The sequence below is a fragment of the Schistocerca cancellata genome, chromosome 9 (assembly GCF_023864275.1).
Source record: "Schistocerca cancellata isolate TAMUIC-IGC-003103 chromosome 9, iqSchCanc2.1, whole genome shotgun sequence".
NCBI classification, from domain to species: domain Eukaryota; kingdom Metazoa; phylum Arthropoda; class Insecta; order Orthoptera; family Acrididae; genus Schistocerca; species Schistocerca cancellata.
This window is the reverse complement of record NC_064634.1, coordinates 16,118,888-16,145,660: the sequence shown is the minus strand read 5'-3', so window position 1 is coordinate 16,145,660 and position 26,773 is coordinate 16,118,888. Positions and strand designations below refer to the sequence as shown.

The 26,773-nt window shown below is 48.1% G+C and overlaps 1 protein-coding gene across 1 annotated transcript in view; it reads left to right on the top strand.

Annotated features, from left to right (window-relative positions):
- LOC126100709 (glucose dehydrogenase [FAD, quinone]-like) overlaps window positions 1-26,496 on the top strand; it is a 72,381-nt gene extending 45,885 nt beyond the window's left edge. Inside the window, exons 4-6 of the mRNA XM_049911329.1 lie at window positions 6,170-6,391; window positions 18,497-18,637; window positions 22,285-26,496. Of these exons, the coding sequence (XP_049767286.1) occupies window positions 6,170-6,391; window positions 18,497-18,637; window positions 22,285-23,346 (1,425 nt within the window). The 3' untranslated portion in view covers window positions 23,347-26,496. The remainder of the gene's footprint in view (window positions 1-6,169; window positions 6,392-18,496; window positions 18,638-22,284) is intronic.
- The last annotated feature ends 277 nt before the right edge of the window (window positions 26,497-26,773 follow it).

The window sequence follows — 26,773 nt, the reverse complement described above, 5'->3', positions numbered from 1 at the left end:
GGCTAAAAAGACAGTGCCCTATCTGGAGTCTAGTCAAAATTACCTCCTCCCGACGACGCGTCCGGGAGGAAGAGGTCCAAGCGCAAGGAAGAACTTTCACGTCCCGCAATTTATTATGGGGAAGTGTTGACCAATGCGCATGCCATAAATGAGCAACTTTGCGACAGAAACCGCTCCGTAGATCGGCGAAGGGAAGCGACTGAATAGCTGGCCGAGGAAGAGAGACTGCAGCCTTGGCCGCTATATCGGCCGCCTCATTTCCACAGATACCAACGTGTCCCGGGAGCCAGAGGAACGCCACCGAGACGCCCCCCAGGTGGAGCAAGCGCAGACAGTCCTGAGTCCTGTGGACCAGAGGGTGGACAGGGTAAAGAGCTTGGAGACTGAGGAGAGAGCTGAGATAATCTGAACAGATAACGTACTGTATCCGCTGATGGCGGCGGATGTAGTGGACAGCCTGGAGAACAGCGTAAAACTCTGCAGTATAAACCGAACACTGGTCGGGAAGCCGAAAGTGATTTGGGGTGTCGCTAACAATATGGGCACTCCCTACACCTAACGATGTTTTCGAGCCGTCGGTGTAAATAAATGTGGCTTCTGTCATTTGTGCACATAGAGCAGGAAATGCCCGACGATAAACAAGTGAAGGGGTACCTTCCTTGGGAAATCGACAAAGGTCACGGAGCAGGCAGATCCGAGGACGGTGCCAAGGCGGTGCTGTACCCCAAGTTGTCAAGAAGGTTTTAGGAAAGCGGAACGAAAGAGAATGGAGCAGTTGACGGAACCGGACTCCCGGTGGTAGTAGGGAGGAGGGGCGGCCTGCGTATCCTACATCAAAGGAGGCGTCGAAAAAAATGCCATGGGCTGGATTAGCAGGCTTAGAAGACAGATGGCTAGCATAACGACTCAGAAGGACTGCTCGCCGATTGGACAGCGGAGGTTCAGCAATCTCCGCATAAATACTTTCCACAGGGCTGGTGTAAAAAGCTCCAGACACTATACCTAATCCACGGTGGTGGATAGAGTCGAGACGCCGAAGAATAGACGGCCGAGCAGAGGAGTAGACTATGCTTCCATAGTCCAATTTCGAGCGCACTAAGGCGCGATAGAGGCGGAGAAGGACCACTCGGTCCGCTCCCCAGGAGGTACCATTCAGGACACGGAGGGTGTTGAGGGATCGCAGACAGCGAGCCGAAAGATAAGAAACGTGGGAGGACCAGCACAGTTTTCTGTCAAACATAAGACCCAAGAATTTAGCGACGTCTGAAAACGGAAGATTGACAGGACCTAGATGTAAGGAGGGCGGAAGAAACTCCTTCCGTCGCCAAACAATAACACAAACGGTCTTACTGGGAGAAAAACGGAAGCCGGTTACGATGTTCGAAGAGTGGAGGCGATCGAGACATCCTTGAAGACGTCGTTCAAGAAGGCTGGTCCGTTGAGATTTGTAGTAGATCGCAAAATCGTCCACAAAGAGGGAGCCCGAGACATCAGGAAGGAGACAATCCATAACTGGATTTATGGCAATGGCAAACAGTACAACACTCAGCACGGAGCCCTGGGGTACCCCGTTTTCTTGGAAGAAAGTACGGGAGAGAGTAGTGTTCACCCGCACCCTAAATGTGCGCTCTGCCATAAATTCGCGAAGAAAAATGGGCAGCCGACCTCGAAAGCCCCAAGAGAACAGTGTGCGGAGGATGCCTGTCCTCCAACAGGTATCGTATGCTCTCTCCAGATCAAAAAATATTGCTACTGTTTGGCGTTTCCGGAGAAAATTGTTCATGATATAAGTGGAGAGAGCAACAAGATGGTCAACTGCAGAACGGTGCTTTTGGAATCCGCATTGGGCAGGTGTTAAAAGACTGCGGGATTCCAGCCACCAAGCTAAACGGTAATTCACCATACGCTCCAAAACCTTACAGACACTACTCGTGAGAGAAATGGGGCGATAGCTAGAGGGGAGATGTTTGTCCTGTCCAAGTTTCGGAACAGGAACGACGATAGCTTCCCGCCATCGTCTGGGAAAAGTACTGTCGGTCCAAATTCGATTATAAAGGCGAAGGAGGTAACGCAGACTATGGGTTGATAAATGCAGCAACATTTGGACGTGGATACCATCCGGTCCTGGGGCGGAGGAGCGAGAAGAAGAGAGTGCATGTTGTAGTTCCCGCGATTTTGAGAGGAGAAAGCAAGAGGTCGCACTTCCGCTGCACGTTTCTTCGGGAGAAACGCTGGCGGGTAATTTGAAGAGCTCGAAATCTCAGCAAAGTGCTGAACCAATGAGTTAGAAATTGCGACGGGGTCCACTAAGGTATCATGCGCGACAGTGAGCCCAGGGACCGGGCAGAAACTAGGCGCGCCTGAGAACCGTCGAAGCCGACTCCAAACTTCCGAGGAGGGAGTGAAGGTGTTAAATGAGCTAATAAAGAATTTCCAGCTTGCCTTCTTGCTATCGCGGATGACACGACGGCATCGCGAACGGAACTGCTTATAGCGGATACAGTTGGCCAAAGTAGGATGGTGGCGGAAAACGCGGAGAGCACGTCGCCGCTCACGTATTGCGTCACGGCATGCCTCGTTCCACCAAGGAATTGGGGGGCGCCGGGGCAATTCGGAGGTGCATGGTATTGAACGTTCCGCAGCTGTAAGAATAACGTCGGTAATGTGTGTGACCTCATCGTCGACGCTGGGAAAGTGACGGACATCGAATGTCGCTAGAGACGAAAAAAGTGTCCAATCGGCTTCGCCAAACTTCCAGCGTCGCGGGCGCATATATGGCAATTGAGGCTGCAGTCGAAGGACACATGGAAAGTGGTCACTCGAGTGTGTATCATCACGGGCGAACCATTCGAAGCGCCGAGCTAGCGGAACAGTACCGATCGCAAGGTCCAAATGAGATAAATTTGTCGTGGAAGCAGACAAAAATGTAGGGACCCCAGTGTTGAGGCAAACTAGATCCGCTTGGTGGAAGACGTCTAGCAATAGTGAGCCATGTGGACAAGGATGTGGAGATCCCCAAAGCGGGTGGTGGGCATTGAAGTCCCCAACCAGCAAATAGGGGAGTGGAAGCTGACCAAGAAGATGAAGGAGATCAGCTCGTGCCATTGGTGTGGACGATGGAATATATACAGTACAAAGAAAAAAGGGATATCCAGAAAGGGAAAGACGGACCGCGACAGCTTGGAAGGAAGTGTTTAAGTGGATTGGGTGATAATGGAGAGTATCATGGAGAAGAATCGTGAGTACTCCATGGGCTGGAGTGCCTTCAACAGAGGGGAGATCATGTCGGACAGACTGAAAATGAGGGAGAACAAAGCGGTCATGGGGACGCAGCTTTGTTTCCTGAAGACAGAAGATGACCGGCGAGTAGGATCGTATGAGGACCGACAATTCATCCCTATTGGCTCGAATGCCGCGGATATTCCAGTGGATAATGGACATAGGGTGAACAGAAAATGGAGGAATGTGACCAAGGTCACTGTCAACTCAACGACTGCTCTCAGAGCTTGCGACCGACAGCATGGAATGGCATTCAGCAGAAGGCAGAAGATTCTGATCCATAGGTTGTTCAGGAGCAGCTCCTGCCACCAGCGTTCGGCCGGTTGATCGGCCGCCAGCAGTGCGCCTCGGCGACACAGAAGACGGCCGAGGGCGATTTCCGCCAGGTGGTGCTGTAGATGGGACACGCCTTGGCGGAGAAGGAGATGAAATGGGTTTCTTTGTAGCCTTCTTGGAAGAATGATGTTTAGATGAAGGAGGAACCGATGGGTGTGAAGTTGGGGTACGTAAAAAATCTTCACGAGTATGCTCTTTTTTCGAAGTCTTGGTGTCTGACTTTTGGGCTCGAGATGTAGCAGAACCCGATGAAGGGTGAGCCATAGAGTGGGCAGGCGAAAGTGGTGAGGTTGAACGGGCGATCTTTGCGCTGGCCGATCTGACGACCGTGGCACTAAAGGTGAGATCGCAAGTCTGCGTGGCCGCCTCCTTTGTTGGCCGAGGAGAAGCAAGGACAGTGCTGTATTTTCCTGTCTGAGGCACGGTGGGCTGTCGACTGGCGAATAATTTTCGAGCAGCAAAGGTCGACACCTTTTCCTTCACTCTGATTTCCTGGATGAGCTTTTAGTCCTTAAAAACGGGGCAATCTCGAGAGAAAGCAGCGTGGTCACCCATACAGTTGATGCAGCGAGGGGATGGAGGTGGACAAGCACCTTCATGGGCATCCTTGCCACACGTAACACATTTGGCCGGATTGGAACAGGACTGGCTGGAGTGATTGAACCGCTGACACCGATAGCAACGCGTAGGGTTTGGGACGTAAGGGCGAACGGAAATTATCTCATAGCCTGCTTTGATTTTCGATGGGAGTTGAACTTTGTCAAATGTCAAGAAGACAGTGCGGGTGGGAATGATGTTCATGTCAACCCTTTTCATAACTCTATGAACAGCCGTTACGCCCTGGTCAGACAGGTAGTGCTGAATTTCTTCCTCAGACAATCCATCGAGGGAGCGTGTATAAACGACTCCACGCGAGGAATTTAAGGTACGGTGCGGTTCCACCCGGACAGGGAAGGTGTGGAGCAGAGAAGTACACAGCAATTTTTGTGCCTGGAGGGCACTGACTGTTTCTAACAACAGGGTGCCATTCCGTAATCTGGAACAAGACTTTACAGGACCTGCAATTGCGTCGACACCTTTCTGAATAATGAAAGGGTTGACCGTCGAGAAGTCGTGACCTTCGTCAGACCGAGAAACAACAAGGAACTGTGGCAACGATGGAAGAACCGTCTGTGGCTGAGACTCAGTATACTTACGTTTGTGAGCAGACATAGTGGAAGGTGAGGAAACCATTGCGGAAGAATCCCCCATGATTACCAGCGTCTCCGATGGCGCGCTCCTCCCTTGTGGGGGCCCTCTCTGAGGGCACTCCCGCCTTAGGTGATTGTTCACACCTCAGGTCACACCTCCCGACAAACGGACGGAGGGACCAATCGGCACTTTCGGAAGGTATCAGCTCAGGTAATCACCCCTCCCTGGGCCTGGCCGTTACCAGGGGGTACGTATGTGTCCTACCTGTCTACCCGGGGCGGGGAATTACGCGTTACCCCGTCACCGGCTACGCATGGAAGTGCGTGGGTCGGCCTTCAGACACGCACAGGGAGGAAAAAAGAGAAAGGGAAAGGAAAGAAGAGGGGTCTCCAACGGCGCAGCGGAGAAATGGGCAAAGAGAAGAGGGAAGGAAAAGAGAAGGACAGAGGAAGGACGAAGACTTGCAAGTGTAGAAAGCAAGGAATTTGTAACAGTTTCAAACGTCCGTCTCCGGACGTAGGCACAAACCATACACCCAGAGGGGGAGAAAGGGAAGGAAAGAGCCAGAGGTGAGGGGGGGGGGCGGGGCGAAGATGGGGGACGGGGAAGGATGCGGAAAGGGAGGGTATGCAGCCCAGAAAGGAAGGAGGGCCACATTAGCTCAGGGTCCCGTGCTCGCTACGCACGTATCCACAAAAGAGTTGTGAACCCCCTGGGGGGTTTCCGCAGAGTGTGAGAATCGTAAGCTTGCCTCTGATGTGGCCTGACGTATTTTCGTATTTTGTTCGAACAATGTAATTTCGGCTTTATTAACGTGAAAAATCAAACGACTGTACGATATACTAAAATGTGAAAAAATATATTTACCTGAAAACAAAAATTCTACAGCAACAATCTTCAAATTTATTTAGATCAATCCAACTGTGAGGACTTGAAAGCCGACATTTTCAGATTCAAGAATCAAACACCTAGTCAAGAAAAACTGGAGCCAACTATCCATGACGAGCTAAGTAAACTAGAAAGTTTATTGTAATCCTCGCTACTCTCAAATCTTGATAAAAGGCTAATGTGGACAGTAGATGGAATTTCAATGTTAAAATAGAAAGTAGATCTGAGTTTTGAGTATTATGATTTAGATGGTGGTAATAATAATATTATCCGATTACATCTCCACGACAGAAGTATATCAGTGCTATCGATACACAGGCTGGGCAAATGTCGGTAATAAAGTATTGCGAGACCGCGTGTCCGATGTATTTACGTTTCGATACATCGCCACTTGGAAGTGCCGGCCCCCAGTTGTGAGTTCTAGTCGGTACCTGTGGCAGGGCTGTAACGCTTCTCCGCCGCTGGCCGCCCGCAGGTGGACATCGACGCGGCCAGCCTGCGCGCCACCGGCGTGCGCTACGTGCTGGCCGGCTCCAACGCGACGCTGCGCGCGCGCGCCTCCCGTGACGTCATCCTGAGCGCGGGGGCGGTGGCCAGCCCGCAGCTGCTCATGCTGTCCGGCGTGGGGCCCAGCGAGTGGCTGCGGCCGCTCGGCATCCCCGTGCTCCGGGACCTCAGCGTCGGCTACAACCTGCAGGTGAGCACCAGCCGGCCTGCTCGCCGAGTGAGAACATCCGGCTATCTTGTACCCTTTCCAGCGGTGAATCCTTTTTCAACTGCGTGCAAAATCAAAATCTATCAAATGGCTATACTTGGGGGTACAGTCTAAGAACAGATCTGAATACACACGTGATATTATGATCGAAGGACGTCGGTCACACTATCGAACTTCACAGACGAAGATATGGTAATAAGTGAAGCTAGTACAGCAGACATCCAGTGCTCCAGATGGCTGCTACGTTTCAGTGTGTATAGGGTGTCGCAATAGGAAAGGTTAGTATTCAGGAGCAAAAAACTCTGGTAAACATAGGCTCTAAAACGCGTACCGTACCTTAAGAGCTACCAGCACTTGTTCAATAAGAGGAGATTTGTATCGCAGCAATGAAGATCAACAAGTGCATCTTTACTAGATTTTCTGCTTCGAATGATCGTTCGTGTCATGTTCCTGAATATTGATTATTCCTCCTGGGACACAATGTATAGTATTGTATGTACACAAACTTCTAAGAGGTACTCTGACTATTATACTAGAAATACTTGTTGTGTTCGTGATTGAGAAGTTCAATGAAGTGCCGTTAGATTATTGCAAGAGTAATTTGTTAAGGTCGTAGACTCTGGCCTAAGTGTGGCTATTCTCATACGTTTTACTGTTACATACATTTAAGAATGGCATCACAGCGGAAGCTGCATATTAATGGCAACAAAATAAGGGGAAGCTTGTATTTGTGTATATTGAACTGGGGACCTAGAAACGACGGATAGGCTCCGTCCCGCCGTAGCCCTCAGTGGTTCACAACCCCACAACAGGCCGCAGCAGTCCACCCACCCCACCGCAGGCCCACACCGAACCCAGGGTTACTGTGCAGTTCGCCCACCAGTGGACCCGCCCCCTCGGAACGTCTCATAACCACACGAGCGTAACCCCAAGTGTTTGCGTGGTAGAGTAATAGTCATGTACGCGCACGTGGAGACTGTTTGCGCAGCAATCGCCGACACAGTGTAACTGAGGCGGAATAAGGGGAACCAGCCCCCATTCACCGAGGTAGATGGAAAACCGCCTAAAAACCATCCACAGGCCGGCCGGCACACCGGACCTCGACACTATTCCGCCGGGCGGACTCGTGCCGGGGACCGGCACAGCTTCCCGCTCGGGAAGCAGCGCGTTAGACCGCGCGGCTAGCCAGGCGGGCTAAGAGGAAGTTTACTTCAACCAATATGAAAAATGCCAGAATCTAATATACACTCCTGGAAATGGAAAAAAGAACACATTGACACCGGTGTGTCAGACCCACCATACTTGCTCCGGACACTGCGAGAGGGCTGTACAAGCAATGATCACACGCACGGCACAGCGGACACACCAGGAACCGCGGTGTTGGCCGTCGAATGGCGCTAGCTGCGCAGCATTTGTGCACCGCCGCCGTCAGTGTCAGCCAGTTTGCCGTGGCATACGGAGCTCCATCGCAGTCTTTAACACTGGTAGCATGCCGCGACAGCGTGGACGTGAACCGTATGTGCAGTTGACGGACTTTGAGCGAGGGCGTATAGTGGGCATGCGGGAGGCCGGGTGGACGTACCGCCGAAGTGCTCAACACGTGGGGCGTGAGGTCTCCACAGTACATCGATGTTGTCGCCAGTGGTCGGCGGAAGGTGCACGTGCCCGTCGACCTGGGACCGGACCGCAGCGACGCACGGATGCACGCCAAGACCGTAGGATCCTACGCAGTGCCGTAGGGGACCGCACCGCCACTTCCCAGCAAATTAGGGACGCTGTTGCTCCTGGGGTATCGGCGAGGACCATTCGCAACCGTCTCCATGAAGCTGGGCTACGGTCCCGCACACCGTTAGGCCGTCTTCCGCTCACGCCCCAACATCGTGCAGCCCGCCTCCAGTGGTGTCGCGACAGGCGTGAATGGAGGGACGAATGGAGACGTGTCGTCTTCAGCGATGAGACTCGCTTCTGCCTTGGTGCCAATGACGGTCGTATGCGTGTTTGGCGCCGTGCAGGTGAGCGCCACAATCAGGACTGCATACGACCGAGGCACACAGGGCCAACACCCGGCATCATGGTGTGGGGAGCGGTCTCCTACACTGGCCGTACACCACTGGTGATCGTCGAGGGGACACTGAATAGTGCACGGTACATCCAAACCGTCATCGAACCCATCGTTCTACCATTCCTGGACCGGCAAAGGAACTTGCTGTTCCAACAGGACAATGCACGTCCGCATGTATCCCGTGCCACCCAACGTGCTCTAGAAGGTGTAAGTCAACTACCCTGGCCAGCAAGATCTCCGGATCTGTCCCCCATTGAGCATGTTTGGGACTGGATGAAGCGTCGTCTCACGCGGTCTGCACGTCCAGCACGAACGCTGGTCCAACTGAGGCGCCAGGTGGAAATGGCATGGCAAGCCGTTCCACAGGACTACATCCAGCATCTCTACGATCGTCTCCATGGGAGAATAGCAGCCTGCATTGCTGCGAAAGGTGGATATACACTGTACTAGTGCCGACATTGTGCATGGTCTGTTGCCTGTGTCTATGTGCCTGTGGTTCTGTCAGTGTGATCATGTGATGTATCTGACCCCAGGAATGTGTCAATAAAGTTTCCCCTTCCAGGGACAATGAATTCACGGTGATCTTATTTCAATTTCCAGGAGTGTAGAATCACGTTTATTCAAATTTCCAAGTAGTTTGCGTCTCTAAATTATTTAATTACATTTATAGAACACGTTGATAGAGCCATCATCAGATGCCAATTAAAAACAGTGCCCCCCCCCCCATATAGAGTCTCGTCTTGGAGCAATACCATCTGCGTCACAAACAACCAATATCATCTAACTGGATTTAAATAAATTAAATGAGCGAGCAAGAAAGGAATTGGAATGAAGACTGCACACCAGATCGCGGACTCAAATGTGCAATTTATTTCTCATACTAAATCTTTTTGTCTGGTGAGTTCAGACAAGACGACAATGGGAGATTTTGAAAGGTAGTGCAGCACAAGAATTCTGTGGATTATCTGGGTAGCTCCATACCTAATGAACAGTAAAAAAAAGGCGATCGTGTAATGGGACACATCGTGAGGCATCAAAGGAATGGTTAATTTGGTAATGCAAGGAACGGAAGTGTGAAGTGTGAGGGGGGGGGGGGGGAGGCGGCGGGGAGGGGGAGGAGGAGGAAACACTAGAGGTAGAGTAAGACTTGCTTGTAGTAAGTATGTTCAACTGCACTTTGGAGACAACAGTTATTTACCGAGGCACAGCGTAGACTAGCGTGGAGAGCCAAATCAGACCAGTCTTCGGATTGAAGATTGTAGCAACGACAACGATAAGAATGTTAGCACGATGCAGCGGGCTGTTGTTGTAGCTGGTTACGACAACAGATGATTTGATCAAATATATTTATATAACGTTATCGTGATCAACACTGATGAGTCGTGTCTAGCAATGTAGCGACTCGACCACAGGTTAAAGGAAAGAAAATCTGCGGCATCAACTTGGGGTCCTGATCCTGGTCCTCAATGAACGATATCCGTGCAATTTGTACATTATTATTTATATTTTCCATATGTTTGACTACCTTAATTTTCAGAGAGAACTTACAGTTAGCTAGAAACACACAGAACGAGTGTTAAAATGAAAATGTACGGAACGCTGTAGCAACGAAACCGGTTGAAGTCTGCTTTGGGATAACGTTGTGATACATCTGTGGACGCGAATATAGTGTCGTCACTTTCCCCCTAAAAAACATCGAAGCTTTGCTCTCGGCAGGCTAGGGACGTCGAACAGATGTGCAGAACTATAGACCTATATCTCTAACGTCGATCAGTTGTAGAATTTTGGAACACGTATTGTGTTCGAGTATAATGACTTTTCTGGAGACGAGAAATCTAATCTGTAGGAATCAGCATGGGTTTAGAAAAAGACGGTCATGTGAAACCCAGCTCGCGCTATTCGTCCACGAGACTCAGAGGGCCATAGACACGGGTTCACAGGTAGATGCCGTGTTTCTTGACTTCCGCAAGGCGTTCGATACAGTTCCCCACAGTCGTTTAATAAACAAAGTAAGAGCATATGGACTATCAGACCAATTGTGTGATTGGATTGAAGAGTTCCTAGATAACAGGACGCAGCATGTTATTCTCAATGGAGAGAAGTCTTCCGAAGTAAGAGTGATTTCAGGTGTGCCGCAGGGGAGTGTCATAGGACCGTTGCTATTCACAATATACATAAATGACCTGGTGGATGACATCGGAAGTTCACTGAGGCTTTTTGCAGATGATGCTGTGGTGTATCGAGAGGTTGTAACAATGGAAAATTGTACTGAAATGCAGGAGGATCTGCAGCGAATTGACGCATGGTGCAGGGAATGGCAACTGAATCTCAATGTAGACAAGTGTAATGTGCTGCGAATACACAGAAAGATAGATCCTTTATCATTTAGCTACAAAATAGCAGGTCAGCAACTGGAAGCAGTTAATACCATAAATTATCTGGGAGTACGCATTAGGAGTGATTTAAAATGGAATGATCATATAATGTTGATCGTCGGTAAAGCAGATGCCAGACTGAGATTCATTGGAAGAATCCTAAGGAAATGCAATCCGCAAACAAAGGAAGTAGGTTACAGTACGCTTGTTCGCCCACTGCTTGAATACTGCTCAGCAGTGTGGGATCCGTACCAGATAGGGTTGATACAAGACATAGAGAAGATCCAACGGAGAGCAGCGCGCTTCGTTACAGGATCATTTAGTAATCGCGAAAGCGTTACGGAGATGATAGATAAACTCCAGTGGAAGACTCTGCAGGAGAGACGCTCAGTAGCTCGGTACGGGCTTTTGTCAAAGTTTCGAGAACATACCTTCAGCGAAGAGTCAAGCAGTATATTGCTCCCTCCTACGTATATCTCGCGAAGAGACCATGAGGATAAAATCAGAGAGATTAGAGCCCACACAGAGGCATACCGACAATCCTTCTTTCCACGAACAATACGAGACTGGAATAGAAGGGAGAACCGATAGAGGTACTGAAGGTACCCTCCGCCACACACCGTCAGGTGGCTTGCGGAGTATGGATGTAGATGTAGATGTAGATGTCGTCTTTTTCGACTCCCGACGTCCGCAACTAACCGAATCCCTCGAGCACGGGAAAACCTTTAACAGCGGCGTATAGTGTGAGACACTCCGCAGCTTACGCAAGTCCAAAAAAGAGAAAACGGGCTGGGCTGCTTGCGGAGGGAGCGCTTCGGCCCCACGACAACGCGCGACCACCACACGTCTCCGAGGTCACACAGTGTGCAACGTCCAGGTTCGAGCGCTAGCAGCTCGCGCATCCGGTCACGTCGAACGTCGCTCTGCTGTCCGTGTGTCTGGTCCGCTGAAAAAAGAAAACATCTCAAAGGGAAGCGCTTCGACTCGGACGGCGAACTGAGGGACACGGTGGAGCACTGGCTCCCGCCACAGACACAGGAATTCTGGGAACAAAGTATCCTCCGATTCGTGAAACAGTGGGACAGTTGTGCTCAGGTCTCTGGTGAATACTTTTGAAAAAATACTTCAAGCGTACCCACAGTGTCGTTTCGTACTTTTCTTCTGAACTCTTCTCAGGTACATAGTAACGTTAAATGGTCTTCAAATTATTATGTCCTTACCATCGATCTCGAATCAGAAATGCGTACAGAGAGAAATGTATGTTTTACAGAATCACAAATTCTTTACTAAATGAGATACGCGAAATTGCGGTAAAAATAATTATCTTAAAGGTTCTTCTTATTGGACTACAGGCGTCCATCTTTGTTTCATATTAAATATGTTGTGGTGGATTGCATATTCAGAGAAACACAGTTTCTTCAACGTCACATTTTGGCAGTACATCTCTCCGACGTTTCCAAACTCTGCAGCGTACCTTTACAGACTAGCAACCCTGGTTGAAACGAAATAGAGGAAAAGGTCGCAGCTAGTCAGGAACTTTGCTGAAGTCTGAAAAAGTACAGGAGAGGCAGCGTCAGGTTGATGCTTCGAGGTGAGGAAGAAGGCGTGCTCACCCGTGTCTGAAGGCACAGGACCTGCTGGTGCGGGCAGTCAGCTTCGAGCTGTCAGGAAGGACGAGACAAGAGTTGCCTCTACATCGAAACGACGGCTGGACAGCTTTGGTACAGTAGTAGGTATTAGGATTACCGGCAGTAATGACAGTACTGGTAGGGATAGAAACATAAAGGAGAGAAAAATTGGGAGCCGACGACTTCTCTTTTTTGTCTGCTGTCTGTTTGTTTGTTTTGCACATAATAACAAAATGGCTCTGAGCACTATGGGACTTAACATCTATGGTCATCAGTCCCCTAGAACTTAGAACTACTTAAACCTAACCAACCTAAGGACATCACACAACACCCAGCCATCACGAGGCAGAGAAAATCCCTGAACCCGCCGGGAATCGAACCCGGGAACCCGGGCGTGGGAAGCGAGAACGCTACCGCACGACCACGAGATGCGGGCGCACATAATAACAACTGCACATCGTACAGTATTAGACTACCGTGTAGTTTCACCATGATCGAAGGTAGGAGTTTCCTGTTGTTATTCATAAGTTTCGAAAGTTGTTTATGAATAACAAAAAAAAAGTTCAAATGGCTCTGAGCACTATGGTACTTAACATCTTAGGTCATAAGTCCCCTAGAACTTAGAACTACTTAAACCTAACTAACCTAACGACATCACACACATCCATGCCCGAGGCAGGATTCGAACCTGCGACCGTAGCGGTCGCGCGGTTCCGGACTGAAGCGCCTGGAACCGCTCGCCGAAAGCGGCCGGCTATGAATGACAGAAACACGTTTTATGTAGCTCGATGAAGTATTCAAGTGACGTCTGATATGTTCTTGTTTTCCGTTTTTTAATCCTAATTTTATCTTCAAGGAAACTCCGCTTTCTAGCTCTATTTGATAAATCATAATTTCTTTTTATTTTCATCTTTGTTACAAAGCGCCTCTTTTTCACGTTACAAAACAACACGTTTGAAAAGAACCCAAATTAAATATCGACAATTTCAATTTTGCTATAAATAGTGTTTATTTTGAAGAAACAGACAGGATAACTGTGTAGAAAACTACGTTACGGGGCCGTTCGTGCACTATGAGATCCAAAGTACCCGGACACCCCTAAAAACATATGTTTTTCATATTAAATGCATTGTGCTGACACCTACCGCTAGGTACTCCATATCAGCGACCTCAGTAGTCATTAGACATGGAGAGTGAGCAGAATGGGGCGCTCCGCGGAACTCACCGACTTCGAACGTGGTCGGGTGATTGGATGTCACTCGTGTCATACTTCTGCACGAGAGATTTCCACACTCCTAAACGTCCTTAGGTCCACTATTTCCGATGTGACACTGAAGTGGAAACGTGAAGGGACACGTACAGCACAAAAGCGTACAGGCCGACCTCGTCTGTTGACTGACAGAGACCGCCGACAGTTGAAGAGGGTCGAAATGTGTAATGGGCCGACATCTATCCAGACCGTCACACAGCAATTCCAAACTGCATCAGGATTCACTGCAACTACTATGAGAGATAGCCTAGAGGTGAGAAAACTTGAATTTCATGGTCAAGCGGCTCCTCATATGTAACACATGACGCCGGTAAATACCAAACGACGCCTCGCTTGGTATAATGAACGTAAAAATTTTGACGACCGAACAGCGCGAAAACGTTGTGTAGAATGACGATTCATGTGGAGTGGCGATCCGATGGCACGGTGTGGGTATGGGGAATGCCCGGTGAACGTTATCGGCCAGCGTGTGTAGCGCCAACAGTAAATTTCGGAGGCGGTGGTGTTACGGTGCGGTCGTGTTTTTCATGGAGGGGACTTGCACCCCTTGTTGTTTTGCGTGGCACTATCACAGAACTGGCCTACATTGATGTTTTAAGTACCTTCTTGCTTTCCACTGTTGAAGAGCAATTCCGGGATGGAGATTGCATCTTTCAACACGAACGTGCACCTGTTCATAATACATGGCCTGTGGCGGAGTGGTTACACGACAGTAACATCCCTGTAATGGACTGGCCTGCACAGAGTCCTGACCTGAATCCTATACAATAGGTTTGGGATGTTTTGAAACGCCGACTTCGTGCGAGGACTCACCGTCCGACATCGATACCTCTCCTCAGTGAAGAATGGGTTGCCATTCCCCAAGAAACCTCCCAGCACCTCATTGAACGAATGCCTGCGAGAGTGGGATCTGTCATCAAGGCTAAGGTTGGGCCAACAGCATGTTGAATTTCGGCATTACAGATGGAGGGCGCAACGAATTTATAAGTCATTTTTAGCCAGGTGTCCGCATACTTTTGATCACATAGTGTATATCCCGTCATAAATGTCACAGTTCATAGTAACTGACGGAAAGTCATCGAGTAAAGAAGAAGTTATATCTGGCGTTCCCCATGGAAGTGTTATACGCCCTCTGCTTTTTCTGATCCACACAAACGATTTACAAGACGACCTGAGCACCCCTCTTATATTATTAGTAGATGACGCTATCGTTTATCTTGTTATAAAGTTATCAGAGGATCAAAACCAACTGAAAAATTACTTAGACAATACATCTGTATAGTGTGAATAGGGCCATTTGCCTCTACATAATGAAAAGTTTATAGTCACCGACAAGGATACTGAAAGGAATCCGCTAAATTTCGGTTACACGATAATTCTCACAAATTTAAAAGCTTTGATTTCAATCAAATACTTAGGGATTACAGTTACGAATATTTTAAACTGCAGCGACCACGTAGATAATGTTGTGGAAAAGTAAACCAGAGACTGCGGTTTATTGGCAAAAGACGTAGAAAATGCAACAGATCTACTAAAGAGGTTCTCTTCTGGAATATTTTTGTTAATTCTTTATTCTTAACGATGTTCATCATGCAACAAACCCACCTCCTAAATGATTTGTGGGTTCTACAGTTTACTAAAATTTCACATGCTGCTTGATATACAGTAGCGTTCCTTAGTCTTAATGGGCAAGCTGACTACGTAGTTGCTCTACGAGAAACTACAAGTTATTCCTGTTTTCTTGTGTACCACAAACTACTGCAGCGTTACAGATGTGCCAGAGCAAGTATAAAACTACTTTAGTAGCCACGACCACCGAACTAACCCCAGTGGGCGTGCCCTGGCACTGGGCTGGCCCTAGAAGCTGTACTGTCGCGGCAGGCTCCTGAAATGCTAGTTTCGCAAAACTTTATTTACTAAAACTACGCCTATGAGTAACTGTCCTAACCTAGTGCAGAATCGTTTGGTCTGAGACGCACCTCCCTCCTAGTCCGCGACGTGGCGGATTCCGACCGTAACGGAGGTCGGCCAGTGTTCGAAGCGGCGGCATAGTGTGGGTGCGTGATTTCTTATTTTGGTAATCTTATACTTTCATTGATTGCCCTTCAGGCTTGGTGGAAAACTCGTTCGCCAAGCTGCTAAGAATCTCAAAAGTATTTTGCTGTCTCAGTAGGTAATAGCCGGGTAGTGTACATGTCCTGAGAGAAAATGCAACAGACCTCTGCTTGGTCGAAAATATGTGAGTTTCAGTCGCTCAGAGGTACCGGTACCTGGTAAAAAGTGGAAAGTCCTGCGCCCCGTCCCGTCCCGTCTTTCTCCCGAGTCGCTTACCTTAATTCCCTCCCGCGTCGTCTGATCGAGATTTTATCCCCTACCCGAACCCCCACAAATTCTGCCGTCTTTTCAGTTTTCCGCCTAATTATCCAATATTGCTGTGCAGTATGGGATCTGCATCAGATACGATTGACGGAAGACATCGAGAAAATTCGAGGAAGGGCAGCTCCTTTTTTACTGTCGCGGAGCAGGGGAGAGAGTGCCCCGGATGTGACACGTGAATTGGGGAGGTAATCATTAAAACAAAGGCGTAGCTCGTTGCGGCAGGGTCTTCTGATGAAATTTCAATCACCAACTTTCTAATCGTATTGTGAAAATATTTTGTTGGCGCTCACCTATATAGGGAGGAATGACCATCGTAACAAAATAACAGAGCTTGCACTGAAAGATTTAAGAGTTCGTTTTTACCACGCGCTGTTCGAGAGTGGAAAGGTTGAGAAATAGCTTGAAAGTGTCATTTGACTGTGTTGTTTTTTATTTAATTATGACCCAGGTTTCGGCCTTTTATGCCATTTTCGAGCGCTTGTATGTTAATGACGTAAACTCAAGCACTTGAAAATTACATAAAAGGCCGAAACCTGGGTCCTAATTACATAAACAACAATGCAATCAAACAGCAAAGTGTTCATCTAAAAATTATTGTATGACTGTTGCGCAGCAACAACAAAAACTGTTTACCTTGAAAGTCTTCCGATGGACCCTCTGCCAGATACTTCACTGTGAATAGCAGACTAGTCGCGCCGCGACACGTTACTTTTTTACCGCCCTGCCAGTGTCCAGAAATGTTCATTTGTCTAGCTAAAAGCTGTGGTAGAAAATACTAGACCACTAGTCTATTGCAGGTCGCAAGATACATAGAATTGTCAGGTAAACGGGATGTGGCTAGCTACTGAAATAAAAGTTTTAACTTGGCAATGTAAATTCTCAGGTGTATTTTTACGATAAAGATCACAGTTAATACTGCCAAGTCCTTACTAAGTGGCAACACAATGTAAAGTTCACACGCACACCACAATCACACACGTAGCCAGTTTATGGTATTTACACGCGTTACCAAACTTAATTGAGTTCACCGGATCGTTTAGTTATGAAAATACTCGCTCAAATGTTGTGCACTCTGCTCTACACGGAATACCTGTTCCAGTCTTAGATCGCACAACACGCCACGCGGTTTTAACTAACAGTCGCAGGTTCGAATCCTGCCTCGGGCATGGATGTTTGTGATGTCCTTAGGTTAGTTAGGTTTAACTAGTTCTAAGTTCTAGGGGACTAATGACCTCAGCAGTTGAGTCCCATAGTGCTCAGAACCATTTTAACTAACAGTCAAAAGCAATAATTTTGATATTCCGTCCGAAATTCCACACGACTTCCACTATACCGTTCACTTGAATACGCTTTGTACTACTTCGCGAACTCGTAATTAGCATTTTTCCGCGATTTTACAGTACTTTCGTCGGAGATGCTTTCAATGAGATGTTATTAGTTCGAACCCTCAGCCCCGACTCCTCTAGATCACATCAAAGGCTTCGTTCCCCAGCATAGATTGGCGCGAGCCTGCGTTTTTCTGATTGGCTGATATCACAAACAGCGAATCAAGTTGCTGTATTATCGCGCGGTAACCTGCGCTTTACTTCAATGACCAATCATAGGAAAACATTTCTTTCCATGGCAATTGCTAAATAAATAAATTTAGAAAAGTATCAAATATAAAATTACTCCTTCTGAAATTACCGATTAATTTGTGTTCTACTCACGATTTATTAGTACCATAAACTGACTGCACATTTAATTATAGCAAGTCCCCTGTATAGTTTAACTGGTACTTCGTGAATAAACAAAACAATTTTCATTTACTTCTGTTCTTCTTCACTCATACAACACCCACACTGCTAATTACTACACATATAAAACAATTATAATTATGCAAATACATTAAATATTAGTCAAACATAACTTTACAACATTGTTTTGACTACGACTGCTAGCACTGTCCGTCAACTGCTGACCTCTGCCGCCTACTAGTACAACTACGTGCAGCTCTGTAACTCAGGTCCATGTCAGCTGGTGACATCTGTCGATGACTCATGCCTATAACGATATCGTCCTAACAAGCGACAGGAGCGAAGCGAAGGCACTACGCCTCATAGTTATGTACATTTAGTAGATGTAGATCCTTACTCAGTTTCTACGGTGTTCATCGCTTCCGATTTCTAGGGGATCGTATGTACAAAAAGAGCGATTGAAATGAGATAACGCCCGACAGGTATGCAACACACCTAACGCACCGGTAACTCGGTTGCGATCTTAACTGACCAGGGGTACGGTAAAAAGTACCGTAGTCTACGCTTACTTGTGATAGCCTACGCTAACTTGACAAGTACACATGAGGCTGACTGGAGCGCCGCACCGTGCCGGCAGGACCTGGTGAGCTCCGGCGGCGTGACGCTGGTGCTGGGGCAGACCGCGACGGCGCCGCGCCAACCCCGCCAGCAGCTGGTCGACCTGGCCAGGTACATCCAGCTGGGCAACGGGCCGCTCTCCGCCACCGGCGTCCACCAGGTAACACTCGCTCACTGCCTCGCTCCGTCTTCCCTCTGCTTTCACTATGTAGTCTTCCTGCTGCTCCTTCATTCGCCTTCCCTCTTCTTCTTCATCATCTCCTCCGTCAGTAGCATTCTATTGAACATGCTGCTAGCATTTCTCATCATTTTTGTTTTGCGTTAATTATTTCTGCGTTCAATGCTACTAACTTTATCTCTTTGTGACGTTTCGATTCGATGTTTCTGACCTTCACCCATATGCTTCCACTTCGAAACTCTTAAATGTTGCACTTCTTCTTCTTCTTCTGGCTTATTTCGTCACTTAACTCTCTCTTAGGTTTATAACCAAACGAGGAACTGTAACTCTAGCTACAGTGCTCCTATGCCCTCTTGACATCTACATTACAATGGTGCAGCGAGCATAAACCTCCTTTGAATCTGTTAAATTTGTTCTCATATTGCAGCATTTTAATTTATGTAACTTCTAGGTTACATCGATTCGCTAGTTTTTACGTTTGCGTATCTCATTTTCACATCGTGCAATAAAGATACAGACAGAATGAGATTTTCACTCTGCAGCGGAGTGTGCGCTGATGTGAAACTTCCTGGCAGATTAAAACTGTGTGCCGGACCGAGACTCGAACTCGGGACCTTTGCCTTTCGCGGGCAAGTGCTCTACCAACTGAGCTACCCAAGCACGACTCACGCCCCGTCCTCACAGCTTTTACTTCTGCCAGTACCTCGCCTCCTACCTTCCAAACTTTACAGAAGCTCTCCTGCGAAACTTGCAGAACTAGCACTCCTGAAAGAAAGGATATTGCGGAGACATGGCTTAGCCACAGCCTGGGGGATGTTTCCAGAATGAGATTTTCACTCTGCACCTTTCAGGAGTTAAGTCCCATAGTGCTCAGAGCCATCTGAATTTTTGATTGCTGCACTTGTCTCTCTGTTCTCCTAACCGCGACTATTTTGTTGGCCTTGTCGTGACATCGTTCAAACTCAATAAGGTGTTGGTATCTGCGTCTTTGTCGCCTGTAAACATTCTTCGACTATCATGCACTCTCCACATCCAATACTCGTACTGTGTACACAAGTACTGAAACGCGGTGTTTAGTCAAAATACACTTTCGTTTTATCCCGCCAATGGAAGGCTTTTACCGTCCATTTCTTGCTACATGCATGTTTCACTAGAATTTGCCGCTTTCTGTTTGGCCCTGTACATAGAAAATGTAGGGAAGCGTCCTGGGACCTCTGCTGTTCCTGATCTACACTACCAACCGCGGTGTTGGCCGTCGAATGGCGCTAGCTGTGCAGCATTTGTGCACCGCCGCCGTCAGTGTCAGACAGTTTGCCGTGGCATACGGAGCTCCATCGCAGTCTTTAACACTGGTAGCATGCCGCGACAGCGTGGACGTGAACCGTATGTGCAGCTGACGGACTTTGAGCGAGGGCGTATAGTGGGCATGCGGGAGGCCGGGTGGACGTACCGCCGAATTGCTCAACACGTGGGGCGTGAGGTCTCCACAGTACATCGATGTTGTCGCCAGTGGTCGGCGGAAGGTTCACATGCCCGTCGACCTGGGACCGGACCGCAGCGACGCACGGATGCACGCCAAGACCGTAGGATCCTATGCAGTGCCGTAGGGGATCGCACCGCCACTTCCCAGCAAATTAGGGACACTGTTGCTCCTGGGGTATCGGCGAGGACCATTCGCAACCGTCTCCATGAAGCTGGGCTACGGCCCCGCACACCGTTAGGCCGTCTTCCGCTCACGCCCCAACATCGTGCAGCCCGCCTCCAGTGGTGTCGCGACAGGCGTGAATGGAGGGACGAATGGAGACGTGTCGTCTTCAGCGATGAGAGTCGCTTCTGCCTTGGTGCCAATGATGGTCGTGTGCGTGTTTGGCGCCGTGCAGGTGAGCGCCACAATCAGGACTGCATACGACCGAGGCACACAGGGCCAACACCCGGCATCATGGTGTGGGGAGCGATCTCCTACACTGGCCGTACACCACTGGTGATCGTCGAGGGGACACTGAATAGTGCACGGTACATCCAAACCGTCATCGAACCCATTGTTCTACCATTCCTAGACCGGCAAGGGAACTTGCTGTTCCAACAGGACAATGCACGTCCGCATGTATCCCGTGCCACCCAACGTGCTCTAGAAGGTGCAAGTCAACTACCCTGGCCAGCAAGATCTCCGGATCTGTCCCCCATTGAGCATGTTTGGGACTGGATGGAGCGTCGTCTCACGTGGTCTGCACGTCCAGCACGAACGCTGGTCCAACTGAGGCGCCAGGTGGAAATGGTATGGCAAGCCGTTCCACAGGACTACATCCAGCATCTCTACGATCGTCTCCATGGGAGAATAGCAGCCTGCATTGCTGCGGAAGGTGGATATACACTGTACTAGTGCCGACATTGTGCATGCTCTGTTGCCTGTGTCTATGTGCCTGTGGTTCTGTCAGTGTGATCATGTGATGTATCTGACCCCAGGAATGTGTCAATAAAGTTTCCCCTTCCTGGGACAATGAATTCACGGTGTTCTTATTTCAATTTCCAGGAGTGTATATAAATGACCTGGGTGACAATCTGAGCAGTTGTCTTAGGTTGTTCGCAGATGATGCTGTAATTTACCGTCTAGTAAGGTCATCCGAAGCCCAGTATCAGTTGCAAAGCGATTTAGAAAAGATTGCTGTATGGTGTGGCAGGTGGCAGTTGACGCTAAATAACGAAAAGTGTGAGGTGATCCACGCGAGTTCCAAAAGAAATCCGTTGGAATTCGAATACTCGATAAATAGTACAATTCTCAAGGCTGTCAATTCAACTACGTACCTGGGTGTTAAAATTACGAACAACTTCAGTTGGAGAGACCACATAGATAATATTGTGGGGAAGGCGAGCCAAAGGTTGCGTTTCATTGGCATGACACTTAGAAGATGCAACAAGTCCACTAAAGAGACAGCTTACACTACACTCGTTCGTCCTCTGTTAGAATATTGCTGCGCGGTGGGGGATCCTTACCAGGTTGGTTTGACGGAGGATATCGAAAGGGTGCAAAAAAGGGCAGCTCGTTTTGTATTATCAAGTAATAGGGGAGAGAGTGTGGCAGATATGATAGGCGAGTTGGGATGGAAGTCATTAAAGCAAAGACGTTTTTCGTCACGGCGAGATCTATTTACGAAATTTCAGTCACCAACTTTCTCTTCCGAATGCGAAAATATTTTGTTGAGCCCAACCTACATAGGTAGGAATGATCATCAAAATAAAATAAGAGAAATCAGAGCTCGAACAGAAAGGTTTAGGTGTTCGTTTTTCCCGCGCGCTGTTCGGGAGTGGAATGGTAGGGAGATAGTATGATTGTGGTTCGATGAACCCTCTGCCAAGCACTTAAATGTGAATTGCAGAGTAATCATGTAGATGTAGATGAAAGAGAAACAGGACGACAGTGTACTGTTAGATCAGTACTTCTCGAATAGCCCATAACATTGACGGTGGGCAGCCGCAGGATGGAAGGAAAGGACGTAAAGGACTGTTCTCCCGGAGGCGTTCTTCTCAGCTGCCTACTGTACTTGTCTCTCTGCTAGTCTCCTCGATGGACTTGTTGCCTTTTACGGCCACGGCCACGGCCACCGCCGCCATAACGAGCCCTTCTGCGGCAGGTGACGGCGTTCATGCGGTCGCAGTACGCGAAGCTGCCGCAGCACTACCCTGACATCCAGTTCCTGTTCGAGTCCGAGTTGGTGCCGGTGAACGGCTCGGCCGGCGCGCCGCAGGCGGCTCCCGCGGCCAACGCGTCCTGCTTCAGCGCCGCCATCGACAACGCGACGCGGGCCCTGGAGGCGCGGCTGCGCGCCAACGCCACAGCCGCCTCTAATGCCACGGCCCCCTCCAACACCACGGCGCCCGCGCCGCGGTGCCACAGCAACGCCACGGCGCAGCCGCTGGCCTACTACAACCGCATCGTGGTGCGGCCGGCGGTGTTGCGGCCGCGCAGCCGCGGCATCGTCAGGATCAACACGACGGACCCGCTGCGGCCGCCGCAGATCTTCCCCGGCTACTTCTCGGAGCGGCGCGACCTCTACGTGCTGATCGAGGCGCTGCTGGTGGGGGCGCGCCTGTCGCAGACGCGGGCGCTGCGCAGCCTGGGGGTCGCGCTGGACCCCACGCCGCTGCCGCGCTGCCGCAGCTTCGTGTTCGGCTCGTTCGCCTACTGGCAGTGCGTGGCGCTGCAGTACACGAAGACGATGCACCACCCGGCGGGCACCTGCAAGATGGGCGCCGACTTCGACCCCAACGCCGTCGTGGACGCCGAGCTGCGCGTGCGCGGCGTGCAGGGCCTGCGCGTCGTCGACGCCTCCGTCATGCCCTTCGTCGTCAGCGCCGCCTCCAGCGCGCCCGTCGTCATGATCGCCGAGAAGGCGGCCGACATGATCAAGCGCCGCTGGCTCTGGCTGGACAACTCGACGCTCGTCAACACCACGGCGGCCAACGCGACGCCGGACATGCCTCCGATGCCCGAGAGGGTGCCGCCCAAGAACGCCACCGGGAGGCCCCCCAACAGTGGCAAGATGGTGCCTAACCTGCTGGGTATGGTGACTCCAATGCTTTCGGGTGGCAACAAAACTACCGGAGACAAGGACACTTCCAAAAATGAAGTCAAGGAATCTACAATGTGGTGGCCCTTCTCCAACATACCTTGGCAGAAACTGAAAATATGGTGAAGCTTCGTCGTTCTCGCATCACTGATATATTCCTTGACAAGAAAACTGTAACCGAATCACCGTCTTACAAACAGACAACGCGTTATGTATCGATGCTCGGGAAGTCGTTCGACGCAAGTACATGCCTGAACGTCATTACACAAATTTCAGAACTCAGGGATACATGCTGTTGGAACGGAAGCAATTTCCGCCGATCACCTAAACAACAAAGTGTACGAAACGGCTCTATCAGACAGAGGAATTTCGTTGCTCATGTACACATACAGTCGCTGCAATCCAATCCACAGTGGGTGACTCCTCATTTAATGGTACCACAGGTGATTACTACAGGGAAAATGACTACGTCCGTGCGCTTTGTAAATAATCTGATTATATCTTCTCTGTGAAGCAATATTTGGGTAATAATGTTCACACATTCCATCTAGAAAAGAAGATCCCGGAATTTATAATTAATGCCTTTGTGAGGAACTAGACATCTTTCACAACTGTCTGCTACTTCACATTTTGTATCATCTCCCTTACACTGTCCAAGCTTCTCATTCGTTTTGTTGGCTAACTTTGTAGAAGATTTATTTCTCTTTTTAGTACATATAATTCAGATTCCACACACCTGAACAATATTCACAGCATACACCATGCAAGTGTTTTATACTAAATCTCGGTAGTTGGATTTACCTTCAACTGCGCCTACGTGTTTGATCTTCTTCATAAACGCAAACATTTCTAACTCTCGCGTTTTTAGAATAACATAATTTACTTAAGTTGTGCTTGTTGTTGTTGCTGTTGTACTCTTTTCAGTTCGAAGAATGGTTTTATGCAGTTCTCCATGCTACTCTATCTATGAGCTCTGGCTCATAATCTCCGAACAAATATTGCAACCTACATCCTTATGAGTCTGCTCACTGTCTCTTGGTCTCCCCGTACGAATTTTCTCCCCACACTCCCCTCCAATAGTAAGTTGGTATCCCTTGATGTCTCAGAATGTGTCCTACCAACCGATTCCTTCTTTTGCTCAAATTGCGTTACAAATTTCTTTTCTCCTCTGTTCTATACAGTACCTCCTGATTAATTGCGTGATCAACCCATCGAGTCTTCATTCTTCTGTTGCACCACATTTCAAAGGCTTCTATTCTGTTTTCGTCTAAATTGTTTATGTCCACGTTTCACTTTCATACATGGCTACATGCCTAGACAAGTAGTTCAAGAAAAGATTTCCTAATACTTACATCAGTATTCGATGTTAACAAATTTCTTTTCTTCAGAAATGCTTTTCTTGCCGTTGCCAGTGTAAATTCTATATATTCTCTACTTTAGCCATGACCAGTTGTTTTTCTGCCTAAATGGCAAGATTCATATACTACTTTCAATGCCTCATTTCCCAATTTCATTCCCTCAGCGTTACCTAGTTTAATTCGACTACATTTCTTTATCGTTGTTTTACTTTTACTGGTGTTATCTTATGTGCTTTGAAGACAATCTTCCCTCAACTGCTCTTCCAAGTCCTCTGCTGTCTCCTACAGAATTACAATGTCATCGACAAACCTCAAAGATTTTATAGCTTTTCCCTTTTCCTACTCCAATTTTTTCTTTGGGTTCGTTTACTGCTTCTTCAATGTTCAGATTGAATATCATTGGGGAGAGGCTACAACCCTGTCTCACTCTCTTCTCAACCACGACTTCTCTTTCATGACCCTCGACTTTTATAACTGCCGTCTAGTTTCTGTACAAGTTGTAAATAGCCTTTCGCTCCCTGTATTTTATCCCTGCTACTTTCAGAATTTCAAGAGTATTCCAGTCAATGTTGTCAAAAGCTTTCTCTGAGGCTACAAATGCTATAAATGTAGATTGGCCTTTCCTTATCCTATCTTCTAAGGTAAGTCGTAAGGTCAAGTATTGCCTCGCGTGTTCCTACATTTTTTCGGAATCCCCGGGGTCGACTTCTACCAGTTTTTCCATTCTTCTGTAAATAACTTCTGTTAGTATCTTGCAACGATAACTTACTACACTGACAGTTCGGTTATTCCCACATTTCATGGCATTATTACGTTCTTCTTGACATCTGAGGGTATTTCGCCTGTTGTTTCCTATCAGTAGCGTAATCGAAGATTACTTCATTTTGCATGCTAACTGAAGTCAGCACTACGAACTTTAGTAAAAAGGTCGCTATGGAAATACCGAATAGCGTTTAAGCGGACCTCTAATCATAATAGGCACGACGGTGAGGTTGGGGCCAGGTCTGCAACGCTGTTGACTCCACTGTGCAAATCAATAAATCCTGCACCAGTGAGAGTCGCAGTACAGTACGCTACATAAGCTGCCAGGTGAAAGAATTTTTTAACGCTGAAAAAATCATCTGAAATGGCATCGTAAACACCTTTCTTCATTCTGGTTTAAATACGTAGGATAAATGGTTGTTTCTTCCCGCTTCTCCTACTGCCAATTACCAAACGAGTCGAGAGGGATCGTATCCAACGGTTTGTATTCATTGCGAGGCGTTACATATTACTGTCTGCACTATTCTCTAGTTCCCAATACTGAGAATAAGAAATACTGTGACGGATATAATTCAGAACGGAACAAGACGATGATAGTGTCTCATTGGTTTGGCCATTTCCACTGAGAACCAAGGAAACAAATGAACAATGCCGTACGATATCAATCGGTTCCTAGGATATTTATCAAAATCTCCGTAATAGTGATGGTTCGGAGGAACCGAGGAGTAACACGTTATTTCTGATAACAGCTTCACCGATCTCTGATTCTAACTGCAGGAAACCAATTTTTAAGAGACCTCGTACGAATTGGATTTTCTGCTATTCAATCGATACCGCTACGGACTCAACCTTCTCAAATGTAAGGTACAACTAAAGATAGCTGCAGAAATTTGAATGGCTAAACTAAAAAAAGTCGGTAGGTGACTGTACGATAAGAAAGGGAAAAACGAACACTTCAGTGCGCACAGATCCACACACGGTACATCTCATCTGTCACCAAACTAACTTCCCACACAGAAGCATATTTTGAATGTCACAATAAGCAGATAGCAAGGAAGTTCACGTGATTGTACATTTTAACATCTGTAACATACGTGTTACTTCTGTTACATTCAGTTGTTATTTATTTACTGGTAGAAACTGTTAATTTGTTATTTTTTACCACACGAAATAAAATTGTCTATTTGTTTTGTTACTTTTTTGTGACTTGAACTTTGTACCCTTCGGTATAAACTAGAGTACCGTACATGGTTCATTTATTCTGCATCTAGTCCGACAACTCCTAATCCAGTTACAAAATTTGTCTCGTTCTTCACTTTGAAACAAGCACAGGGACGAGAACTCGTATTCTCACTACAGTGAAGCGTGAGAGTTACAAACTAGGCAGATGGCAAATACTTTGCCTCTCAGCAGCGCCAATAAATACTGAAGAT